This window comes from Camelus dromedarius, chromosome 29, assembly GCF_036321535.1.
Source record: "Camelus dromedarius isolate mCamDro1 chromosome 29, mCamDro1.pat, whole genome shotgun sequence".
Classification (NCBI taxonomy): Eukaryota; Metazoa; Chordata; class Mammalia; order Artiodactyla; family Camelidae; genus Camelus; species Camelus dromedarius.
The window spans coordinates 10,750,479-10,763,531 of NC_087464.1; the positions used below are offsets into that span (position 1 = coordinate 10,750,479).

Sequence of the window (13,053 nt, forward strand, 5' to 3'; positions counted from 1 at the left end):
TCCAAAAAAACTGAGTCTTCTGGCTAATTTTAGAGGCAGTTGAATGAAGAATAAACAATGTGCCTGTGTTGTAATATAGTTTTTCTGTAAGAATTAAAAACAATAAATAAATGAAAGAATAAATCGTGCAGTGACCCTTTCCTTCTTCAATGCCTTGTTGGCTTCCCCACGTCTCCAAAGAGCATAGCTCTGTAGGTATAAGAAACTATCTCTGAGTCTCTGGGAGAGAATTAACACCATCAAGGTGAATTTACAACTAAGACCTCATTATAGAATCAGTATGTTACTTTAAATCTTCCCCACATGTTCTGATTTAGGGAAAAAATCTCATCCCTAAGCAAAACCAAGATAGTCCTGAAAATTGACCACGTCAGGAAATCATCTTTTGACATACTTAAAAATTGAGTAGCATTTGCCACAGGATGCACAGGATTCCCAAAAGGAATCTATGCAAAAGTTCTCTCTCCAGATCGTCCCAGTACTATCAAACATCCAGAGCAAAGACGTACAAAGGAGACTTTAGACTTTAAATGGAAATGCGTTTGGTCTGTTTCATCCCTTTGAATATTAAAAGCCTGCAATTTGAAAACTTGAAGAATTATCAACATCAGAAATAGGCTGAGTGGCATTTAGCATGAAGGAAAAAAAACCTCTCAGCATCTGTCATAACAAAGAACAAGAAGTAATATTTCTGATACACAAGATTAAAAATTGTTCGTTGGGAATCTGGCTTAATGCACTGGGAACTGTCTTTAGGGCTCCTTCCCATGAGATATGTCCTGTGTGCATGGACACACAGACATTCTCACACACACACACACAGACACTCACACACTCACTCACTCCATGGTGCATGCTATTAAAATGGGGGGAAAAGTCTGTACCCTTTCAGGAGAATACGTCCTTCGCAAGTAGTATTTTTGCTTCAGGAAATGAATATAAAACAGACTGGATTTTGAATCAGTATCATTTCTAGGTAGCTGTAAGCTGCTCTAACTATCTGTTCATTACAGAAAGCCCTTCCACGCTGATTGGAATTTACCAACATGTTTCTTTGACCTGCAACAAGAATCATCTGGTATCAAATGAGAGGGCTGAAAAGGTAAAAAGAATGAACACAACATCATGGGGAAGACGTTCATATAACACAACGGAAAAATTGAGAGAAGTTTGGAAAAAAGATTATTTGGAATTTAGACCCTGGGAAGACAGATTTCCTTAAAAGTTTCTTTGAGCCAAATGGCAGATGCCACGTCACCACAAGGCAAATGGGCTAGTGGTTTTCTGTGACTGTAACCACCATAGGTAAACACACAATGTTGCAGTTGCCAATTTAGCCATGCGTGTCCTTTAGCTTTCTTTGAGGTGGGGGAGTAAGGAGGGTGGAAGATAAAATATTTATCACCTAAGACTCAGCTCAAACATCACCTTTGGTGATTTATCACCTGACTAGCCAGGCTCTGCACCTCTAATGCCCAACACAGTGTACAAACTTTGATGGAAGTAGCAATCCCACTGGGCTCTGATTGTGTGCTTTGAGCGTCATGTTTACAGTTGTCATCTTTGTACCCACAGGGGCTCTGATACAGAGAAAACGCTTCATAAACACTGTCAACAATAATGTGGAAAAATGGACCAATAAATTAATATATCTTCTCCATAACAATGTAACATGGTCCAAAATAAACAGGATTTCAATCAGAGGAGCTGAATTTGAATCTTGCTACTATCCTGGTTGGGAAATCCCAGATATGTGATTAGATCTCTCTTAACCTGAGTTTATTCATTTGCAGATGGGGAAAATAATATCAAGTTTAATGGTTTATTTTAAGTAGTGAATGAGCTAAAGCATATAAAACAGCCTGCAAACTGTAAACCCTCTACAAATACGAGTAACTTCATAAATCTAATCGTTTAAATAACTTACTCAAAATGGTCTCATTCTAAACATAACTTTTGTGCCATTTATTACCTACTTTAAATTACTATTTTCCCCTTGAGGAAAAAGTTGTGTCCCCACCTTTTTGTCAATTATTTTGTAAATTATCTATCAATTACCTTGCAAACTCATTGGATATTTGGGATCTAGAGCAAACCACACTGAAACAGAGAGGATTTTAGTAGGAAAGACACAATAGCCACTATCCTCAGAAAAATAATGACTTGTGGATAACAGAGATACCACATCCAATGTATTTGATATCAGTAGAATGTAGAAAATTTAGGCAATGGCAAGATATATATCCAGGTATAGCATACTCTATAAAATCAGAGCCTGAGACAATACACATTAGCTAATAAAAGGACAGATAATTCATCTAACTTATAGGCTGGTGTATCATATTTCACAGTATTTGTGGGTAACATACCAAGTATGATCTTTACAGTAGAAATTACAAAGAAAATTCCTAAGTACTAGGGATATATTAGTGAGCTTGCTAGCAGCAGGATGAATAATGCTTCAAAATGTCGGATTAATAACATTTCTGGGCTACTTCTGAAGGTAATGGAGCCAAGCATTTTTTAAGAATGGAAGTTAGAATTTCTGAAAGGAAAATCTGAGCAAGACGATGTGTCAGAGAAAAGACTGCAGGAAATGGGGAAGCCAATCCTTTTTCATTCAAAACATGTATAAACTGAAAATTAAGAATTGGCTGGGCTCCATTTTAATAATAAAATCTTGGAAGTTAAGACGGTAGAGTCGAAATGTTAACAATTGCATCGCTTCATCACTAACAGTAATATTAATTCAAATTAAAAGGAGTTAAGGCAGAACGACCATTTACTTTATTCTCCTGAAAATTATCAATGAGCAGGTCCTCTAAAATATGCCCTGTGTGTAGACTGTACATGCATTTAAAATATGTGTGCATGTGTGTGTGTTCAACTACTGTTAACCTTTCAAAGATATTATCTGATTTTTCATTTTCTTAAAAATAACCATACTTTATCATCTTAAAGGACCATAGCTTAGTTAAATTTAAAACCAACCAACCAAAAAAAAAAAAAAAAATCACTGACCAAACTAATTAGCTGTGTTTTCGACAATCTTAAGAAGGCACAAAAGAATCACAGGCAAAACTACTCTCATTATTAAATTGTTAAGGAGACTCCTCCAAGAATGACAGTGTTCTCTGGATGAGATGCCATAGATCTTCTTCTCTTTCTAGAAAAAGGAAGCACAGAGGACGAGGCAAGACGGCCCTAAACGACTCATCCAAAGGACTTCGCAGGTTCCTTTATAACAAGAATTCCTACACACATCTGCCACGTCCTTCTCGCTCTAAGAAGAAGAATCAGCTTGGTTAGTGAGGAGCGGCTTAATCAATCTGCATGATGAAAATCATTTTTAAAAGATTTGATGGCTTAAAACAGACTTAGGTGGGAGGGGGTAATTCTGGGACTTTGAGATTTACCAATGTTCACCACTATATATAAAAATAGATTTAAAAAAAAGTTTCTTTGGTATAGCACAGGGAACTATGCTCAATAGCTTGTAATAACCTGTAATGGAAAAAAAATAAAAACGAATATATGTATGTATGTGCATGACGGGGACATTGTGCTGTACACCAGAGATAGACACATCGTAATTGACTGTACTTCAAAAAAAAAAAACAAACTTAAATTTGAATGATAACATCCTAATTTGTGAAAAGAAAATATAGACGTAATAGTCGTCTGCATCTTTTCATTATAAAATGCTCCACAATCGATCAACAAAAATGTAGTAGTTTCCTATTTTCTTAAAGGAAAAATCCATACCTGTTTTTCACCCATAATTGACATGAAAGGATGATTTTCTCCCCCTAAACACCGTCAGGCAATTGTGAACTTATTGATAATCTTGAAAGAACAGATCACGCAGGTCCTATTTCTGACAGCTGAGTTAAAACCAACCAACCCACAGCGCAGGCATCACAGTGCACTTGCTTTACGACAGCAGCAGGCAGGTGTTTTTTTGTTTTGTTTTTCTTGGATTACATGCCCTTATGACTCTTTCTTCCTGATGTTAACAGTAAATGCCAAAATATTCTATCTAAGTGATTGCTGGGCTGGAAGCCAGAAAGAAACTCTAATGCAAGTATTTATACCTTCTGCAATGAAAACAAGATATCATTGCTTTATGTGACCTTTCCTAAATATGGGATACAACATTTTACACAATAGCTTCTTGGTTCATGCTTCAATTACTGACCTTTACTGTGTAGAAAATTAATGCAATTTTCATTGTAATCCATCTGTACAAATAAGGTCCACATAGAAGAATTCCACATATGGAATCTAATACAAATAGGAAATGTCAGCTGATTGCTGTTGGCTGAACTTCACCATTATCTGCTTGTTCTGGGGTCCCCAGCAAATTATAACCGTAACAAGCCATTTCATGCGTGGACCGTCAGGTATAAGAAAGAATTCCTCTCTTCAAAGTTCAGTTTGTTCATTTAATTTCCTAAAAGCCAAAACACCAGTTTCCTGGAAGGTTCTACATTATAACAAAGTCCACAAAAGAAAGGAAGGCAAAATTGTGGCGTCTCACTTGGTCTCTAAAAAAAATAAAAAATAAAAAATTTTTAAAAGTTTAAAAAAATAAAAATACAGGTCATTTACCATGGACTTTTAACAATGAGAAGAAGCAAGAGGCTCCAGTGATGTCATTTTGCAACAATCCCTGTTCCTGACAATAAAAGTATGACAGAGCCCAGACGGTGTCCTGGTCTGTGCCTCGCAGACAGGCAGAATGTGGGAGTGCGTCCATCTCCCCAGGGAGCTGTGCCAAGGGGCCCCCGGCACGCTTTCATCTGCCAGTTGTCCGCGGTGCTATTTGGTGGGAAGGGGCGCTGGCAATTAAGGAGTGTCACTTTCAAGATGGATAGTTTGGGTAGGAAGGAGTCCCTCTCCTCCTCTGGTTTGGAAGGAAGCGGCTGTGTGTTTATCATCTGTAAACAGTTCATCTCTCCCTGGGTGCGTTACAGATCCCAGAAGCACGGTCTGTCATGTCTAACACACTACAGAAGCCGGAAGGGTGCTGCGGGGAAGCCCTTTGATTCGGCACGCCGTGGAGGGGAGTGGCCGGTGCCTGTGTCGGGTCGCGGAGGCTGCCATGGGCAGATGGGAAATGATGAAGCGTAATACAGATGTGGACGTGCGCGAGCTCCAGGAGTTGCAAAGTTGAAAATCCCTCTACTTTACAGATCTCTTAAGAGAGGTGAGAGGGAAGAGATGTGGGCAGGGACCACAAAGTCTGCCAGTCTCCCCTAGCAGTAGAAGGACTGGGTTCAGCAGAAGTGGCATAAGTAGAAGTCAACATTTCATTTCAGACTTGGTCCTCTAGAAGGTTTGGTAGAAATATCAAACTGAGGGAGCAAAACCAATATGGCCATGCTGTGGTGATTAAGGTGTTACAAACACTAAAATCAAAGGATCTCAAGAATGGACCTGCCCCAGAGGAAACACGGCGAGCCCCGGAGTTAGCACCCTCCATGCGGGATGGGCTGACACAACTGTTGTGTACAGGGCTGTGTCTGGATGAAGACAGCAGCTCCCAAGCTCATCCACGTGGATGTTGTGGTTCCCACTCAGTTATGCTCACCCAGAAAGGCTCGATGCGAAGCTACCGCCACGCTCCCAGGTCCCCAGGCAGCCGTTGAGGATGGCAAGATCCTGAAAACCAGTGATCCAAACTTACATGGCCTGGATTTGCTGCCTCCCACTTGACTGAGCTCCATTTTTTCATTCGTTGCCTTCCTGTTGGATTTCTTCTTTATCAGATGGGACAAAACCCCATGGTCACAATTATCTCTAAAGGGCAGAAGAGGTCCTCTTCCACAGGTGATTCATTCACACAGAGTTGGCCAAACAGAAAGCAGTCTTCCTCACTTCCAAACGTTGGTTAATAAAAGTGACAATTACGCCTAGCGTAGGTTTAAAATCATTTCCTTAATATTTGCGTTTCCTTTGGTGAAACATCCCATGGTGCACGTGAGCTTAGCTGTGATGATTTTGAATGTTCAAGGAGTTCTGTCACTCAGAAGCCCCTCACATCCATCCAGCAAGAACAAAGCTACATCGTGTGACCTTTATTCTAAAACAAGGGTCGATCCTCTTTTTAAAAAAAATACTATACTTTATTTTCTAATTTTGCTATTAATGATCATTTCAGCACAACAAATTAGACTTAATTTGTAATCTGCCCAACTTGCTTCAAATGGGCAAAATCATCTGGCTCGCTCAATTAATCTTAAAGCTGTCTATCTCATGGAGTTAATGTCTTTGAATTCATTTCTGCTTCCTGGGCATTTTATATTGGATATGTAAGTCTTTTATTAATATTATTTTTCGGATATTTAACTCTTTAAGTTTCCCCCTTTTGCCCTTTTCCTCTCTCGCCAGCCTCCGCCACAGTGGCACCCTGTCCCACAGGTTCTAAGGGACGGGAAAGCCGTGAAGCTGGTAGCATCTTACTTGGCATTTTCACTTTCTTTTTTTTTTTTTTTTTTTTTTTTTTCCGTTTTATTCCAGAAGGTTTGTCTGAAAAGCGTAATGACAACAAAAGCAGCAGATTTGAGAGATTCTCCCAGGGGGAGAAAGAGGACAGATGTACACAGACAGAGAGTTGAAAACGTTGCCAGCAACATCTGGGAAAGTGACAGGTTCTGAAGTGGGTGACCACCCCGCAGAGAGCAGACACGAGCCTAAAGGAGCAGCAATTCTGCTTGATTTACTCTTGACTTCCTGGGCTGCCTTTCATCTCCCTTTCATCCACCACGGGGAAGGCTAGTCTTTGCCTCAAATGACAGGCCTCCGAGAGGCTCGCTTTTATTACATTTCAGTTACTCCTTACAGGTCACTCCTTTTCATCCTCATTAAAAAAAAAAAAAAAAAATCTTAAAAAGGGATAGCCTTTATAAGTCACAAGAATGTTACTATACTGGGCACTCCATAGTAGGTAAAAAAAAAAAAAAAAAAAAAATACAGAGTTTGACTCAACCCAGAAGGATGCTGAAAACATTCACGCTCCCTTTCGTGTCTCTCCTTGAGCTCACCCACCTTGTCATCCTCCTCTTCCTCCTCGTCCATGTCCGTGCTCTCCTGAAAGGAAAACCCGCAACAATCTGTGAATAAGACATCGACCGGAATCGCCAAACACAAATGAAATGCACACCCAGGCTTAAAGTTTTCCTCCACAGTGGAAACACTAGTATTGTTTAAATACATTATAACCTCTTAAAACAAAAGGACACTGTTAAGGCTCAGGGATGCTGTGGCCAGACTACAAACAACAGGCAGAATCTACATAAAACTGTTCACTATAAATAAAGCTATTAGGCAAGTGCCCTTTGAAGGCATCCAGCTTGAGAATGCACTGCGGAGTTGTACTTTCTATAAACAGTTTTGTTCTTCTTCTGACAAATGAACCAGCTGTGACGTTAAGGCTGAGAACACCATCCTCCGTTTGTGCTGGGCTCATGGTTATAATGACAGTGCTTTTCCTTTGGGGCCATTACCGAAACATTAGACAGTAGAAAATGCATTAGTCTGAATATAATCAATCTCAAGAGTAAGTTAAAGTTTTCTATACGATATTATTGCTTTCCTCGGGCTTCGGGATTGGCTGGGGGGTGCGGGGCAGGCGAGGGAAAGAAACTCGAGGCTCTGATCTGGACTGAAGGATGCCTGGCTTTACTTCAGGGGCCACAACGCCAGCCGTGCTGCAGACGGGCTTGTGCGAATTAATTTAGAAATCTTGGCTATTTAATAGGTACGTTTTAATCATATCACGGCTACACTTAAAAGATAACACATGTTGGTTCATGATCAAATGATCTGGCAGCTCCAAAAGAATGCTGGGTATCCGAAAACCTGGGTCTGTTTTCAGTTCCTGCTTAACCTTGCCAAGTCAGGCAAGCGAATTAGACGACATTGATGCAAAAGAAAAAAAGAATAGTTAATATGCTTCTGTAAGGGAGTAACTCTCTAATGTCCACACTCCATAATCCACTGAGCAATTTCCCCCAGGGCTGGTACTGCATTAACTCCCAGGATTCCCAGGAGCTCCAACTAACTGTTTAGGGGACACTTACTGATGCTGGAGAACTAAGCTAGTCAACGTTGGCAGCAAGCATGTTTCATGAAAGCAAACGGATAAAAATAAATGTGATGGAAACATGTTACAGGAGGAAAAATGCTGTAATTAGAAGTCTTCATCTTCAGACAAAGCCTTCAGCTTGAGAACTATTCTAGCGCTGTTTTGCTGTGTGACTTGGGGCAAATCACTTTGCCACTCTGAACCTTAGTTTCATCAAGCATGAACTGAAAATAATAGTTCTTGACTCCTTCGTGGTTATGTTATCAAGATTAAATTAGGAAATGATTTGGAAAATGTTCAGTAAATTATAAAAAGGTTTCATACACACACAAGTACACTTATGTACTCATCTATACATATATAACCACCTGCTTACAAATACATACATATATACATATATGCACATATATATCTTTATATATACACGTATGTACAATATACACACACTATAAACATACACATCATATATACAGTTAGAAAGATAAAGTTAATTAAAATTAAAATTAGTAAAACTGCTAGTTGACAACACTTTTATAACAGATGTTTCTCTGTAAAAATTTCCCTCATCTGTACCTCTGTGAAAGTTAGTCCTTTAAAACTATTCATTTGTTACTTGGCTCCAGCATCTTCAGATTCAACATTATTGATAAACACCCATGTCTACTGTACTACACAATCAAAAATCAAACCAAATAATATATATATTTGTTTTGTTTCTATAAAGCTGTTTTTTATTTTTTAACTGTTTTTATTGGGGGGGATTAGGTTTATTTATTTATTTTAGAGGAGGTACTGGGGATTGAACCCAGGACCTCATGCATGCTAAGCATGTGCTCTACCGCTTGAGATATACCCTCCCAAAAACAGAATATATAATGAATTTCTCTGAGGTTTTACTTCCTGCCACAACACTCATTCCCGCCCCCACCCTGACATCTTCCCATCCCAAATGAAACCAGAATCCTTCTTTAAATAACCATTATTTCAGAGATGATTTTTTATACAAATAATGAAACCGTTATATGGAAAAACAAGTGAAGTTGGTCAGCTTGTGAGTCTTGGAAAACCCAATACGGAGATGACGTTTCTAGAAAGGATGTTATCAAGGCTCAAGACATTTGATTTTTGTTTGAAAAACTTGATTCTTGAATCTGGACTGCCAAGATTATACCATAAAGCAAGTCAACAAATACAAGTTCCTTCTAACCCAAAACAAAACAAGAAGACTCTACGGGCTGGGATAAGAGGGATGGGGGAAGGAGAGTTGGAGGAAAAGTAAGAAGAGGAAATGGTGGGGGATGCCTTTGAGAAGGGGCCTTGCTTGTTCCTCCTTTAACACCATGGGGAGTTGGAGAAGGACAAGAAATACTTGGGCATTCAAGAGCAGAGGGGCCCATGCCCACCCGCTCTCAGATTTCCCTGGGGGTTGGGAAGCCTTTGCGAATCCTGAGACTAAAAGGTTGGAAAGAACACTGGGCAGGGCAACCATATGCAGAGGCCTGAGGCAGCCTCCCAGATGCTGTGTGTGTCCTGACAGGGCAAAGGGAGGCACCCACGGCTTTTCTCTCGTGGTTGAGAATGTTATTCCCAGGAACCTTACGGAGAACCAGACGGGCGCACAGACGTGTGCTGCCGGCATGGAAATGCTGACCAAGAACCAGATGGCTCACCTCCTGCTTTGAATGCAGGCCAAGCCTCAGGAACGTAAGATGCCCTAGAAGGAAGACTCCAGATTACACATGATGAGAGATCTTCCCTGTAACATGGATGTACCTGTGCAGTGTTGCTCCTCACATCTCAAATGCAGTGGCCCTGGGCTACGATTTGGTGGTGGTGGTGGTTTGTTGTTAACACACCTTTCTCACTCGTCAAATCTCAGAATTCTTGGTATCTTTGCTCACCTGGCTGTCCTGTATGCTGCCAACCTTCCCTTTCGTGGGATTGATGAAATTGTAGACAAAGAGCAGCAGTAAAGCCAGCGGGATCATGTACAGTTCAAAGTTCCAGACGGTGACTAAAAACACCTGATTGGAAGGCAAAGAAAACCATGTGACTGTTTGAAAAAAAAAAAAAAAAAAAAACAACCAATACGGCTCTTTTTGAATTATAGTTTTTTCCCCCAAATATATGCCCAGGAGAGGGATTGCTGGATCATATGGTAAGTCTATTTTTAGTCTTTTAAGGAACCTCCATACAGGCTGCATCAATTTATATTCCCACTAACAGTGAAGGAGGGTTCCCTTTTTCCACACCCTCTCCAACATTATTCTTAGTAGGCTTTTTAACAATGGCCATTCTAACCAGTGTGAGGTGATACCTCACTGTGGTTTTGATTTGCAAATATGCAACAGGAACAAAGATGCAAACATCCTTAAGAAAAATAATAGCAAATCAAATCATGAAATATATGAAAAATATATACCATAGTGTGACCAAGTAGAATATGTCCCAAGAATGCAAGGTTGGTTTCATATTAAACAAACAAAAAAACAATCAGTGTAATTCACCATATTGACAGAATAAAGGAGAAAAAACATTCAATTATTTCAATAGATGTGGAAAAAGACATTGACAAAAAATGCAACGGTATTAACAAACAATGAATAGAAGGAATTTCCTCAATCTGATAAAAGATACCTATAAAAATCCTATATTTGATCATATTTGGCAACAGTTTGCTATGTGTAGGTTATGCTTGGAGAAGTTGATTTTTAAAAAATCAGCACATGCTAAGAAGGAAACTGCTGAGGCATGCAATCACGTGGATAAATCTCAAAAACACACTGAGGGAAAGAAGCCTTATACAAAAAAGAGCACATACTGTATGATTTCATTTAGATGAATTTGTGTGAAGAACACAGAATAATTCTATGATGGGGAAAAACTGCATGATTTGTTCTAAAATTAGGGACACGGCAAGGATGTCTGCCCTCACTACTCCTATTCAGTATTTGACTGAATATTCCAGCCATTGCAGTAAAGCAAAAGAAATGAAATAAAACACATAAGTGTTAGAAGGGAGAAAAGCAAAATTGTCTCTTATTATAGATGACCTGATTTTTATTTTTTACAATGAATCTACAAAGCAACTCCTAGAAATAAGAATTAAATTCAGCAGTCACAGGGTACAAAGTAATTTTTTTAAAAAAATCAATTCCATTTTTATATACCAGCAGCAAAAAATACGGAAAATAAAATTTAAAATTTTCCGTTTAGAGCAGAACCAAAACCTATAAAATACATGGGAGTAAAATTCATAAAATGTTGAGCAAGATCTCTTCAGTGGAAATTGTAAACCATCACTGAGGAACATGACAGAATATCTAAAGAAGTGGACAGAGATGCCACTAGTTCACGGATCGGAAGACTCAATATTGTTAAGATGGCAGTTCTCCATAAATCCATCTATAGACACAAGCAATTCCAATTTTGTAGAAATTGACAAATTCATTCTAAATATTATATGGAAATGGAAATGACAGAATAGTCAAAGCAATTTTAACAAATAAGGCTTATACTATTTAATATAATTTATCATAAAGATATAGTAATAGAACAGAAGGTAGAATCCATATATACGCAATTAATTGATTTTTAAGAATATTGCCAATGTAACTCAATGGGAGAAATGAGAGTCTTTTCAACAAATGGCCCTGGAGCAACTGAATCTATGTATGGAAAAAAAAAATCACTAACCCTTACCACTCACCATACATAAATAATGACTATAAATGAATCATAGTATCTAAATGTAAATGCTAAAACTTTAAAACATCTGGATTAAACGTGAGGAGAAACCTTTCGCATAGGGAAGGGTAGGTCAAAGATTTCTTAGGACACAAAAAGCACAAAATAATGTAAATAAAATTAAAAATAAACTTAATTAAAATTCTTCTTTTGCTCTTTGGAAGACACTGTTAAGAAATAAAGAAAGCAAGTCACAAAATGGGAGAAAATATTTTCTACACATGTATTGAAAGGGAGCATGTATCTGGAATACATAAAGGATCCTTTACAACTTAGTAATAAGGAAACTCAATAAAAATTGGCAAAATATTTGACCAAATTCTTCACACACACACAAATGTATACAAATACCAAAAAGCTCATGGAAAGTATCTGACATGATGATCCACCAGGAAAATGCAAATGAAAATCCGTAAGAAACACACATGTTAGAAAAGCTAAAATTAAAAAAATAATAATAACTGACAAGATAAAGTGTTGACAGAATGTGAAACAACTGGGTTCCTCCTACATCCCTGGTAGGAATACAAAACGAGGAACTTATCTAAGCCAACACCCACCACATACCCTAGACTCCGAATCACGCTGCACTCTTTGCAGACCCCAAGGCATAAAATGGTGGAACACACCCTCTCAACTGGAAAACTATGGCGTGGATTTTCCTCACTTCTAAAGTGTGACCTCCTCACCCCAACTTCTACAACTATGCAGTAACCCCATCTTTCTGTCACTGCTTTACTTCATGCATAAACTTACTGCCTGGCACTTACTTATTAAACACCTACTATGAACCATATTTATTTAGACACAAGAGTGAACAAAGTGAATCAATCAACCAACCAAAACAACCTTCATGGAGCTTTACATTGTGTTGGGGGGTTAGGGATGAAAAGGGTAAATAAATAAATTATACATTATATATCATCAGATCACAAGAACAGCCATGGGGAGGGTGGATCAAAATAAATCAGGGATGAAAGGAAGGGAATACCAGGCAACCAGCGCTGGGGTTGCAATTATAAGCAGGGTGGTTGGAGAAAGTCTTGCAGAGAGGGCAACATGCGGGCCAAGTCCTTGGAGGAAGTGTGGAGATCTAGAGCATAGTGTTTCTGGTCAGAAGGGGGTCTAGAAGTGGGAACGCACCTGGTATATTCAAAGAATAGCAAGGACCCCTACAGCTGATGCAGAACGAGCAAGAGATTAGAAAGGGAAGAAGT

General features: G+C 38.9%; 1 protein-coding gene across 5 annotated transcripts in view; it reads right to left on the reverse strand.

Moving 5' to 3' along the window:
- MCTP2 (multiple C2 and transmembrane domain containing 2) overlaps positions 1-13,053 on the reverse strand; it is a 197,459-nt gene that overhangs the window by 28,402 nt on the left and 156,004 nt on the right. For all 5 annotated transcript variants that reach the window (XM_064480545.1, XM_010975713.3, XM_031440500.2 and 2 more), the window contains 2 exons: positions 9,991-10,113; positions 7,051-7,092 (listed from right to left, as the gene is read on the reverse strand). In XM_064480545.1, the coding sequence (XP_064336615.1) occupies positions 7,051-7,092; positions 9,991-10,113 (165 nt within the window). The remainder of the gene's footprint in view (positions 1-7,050; positions 7,093-9,990; positions 10,114-13,053) is intronic.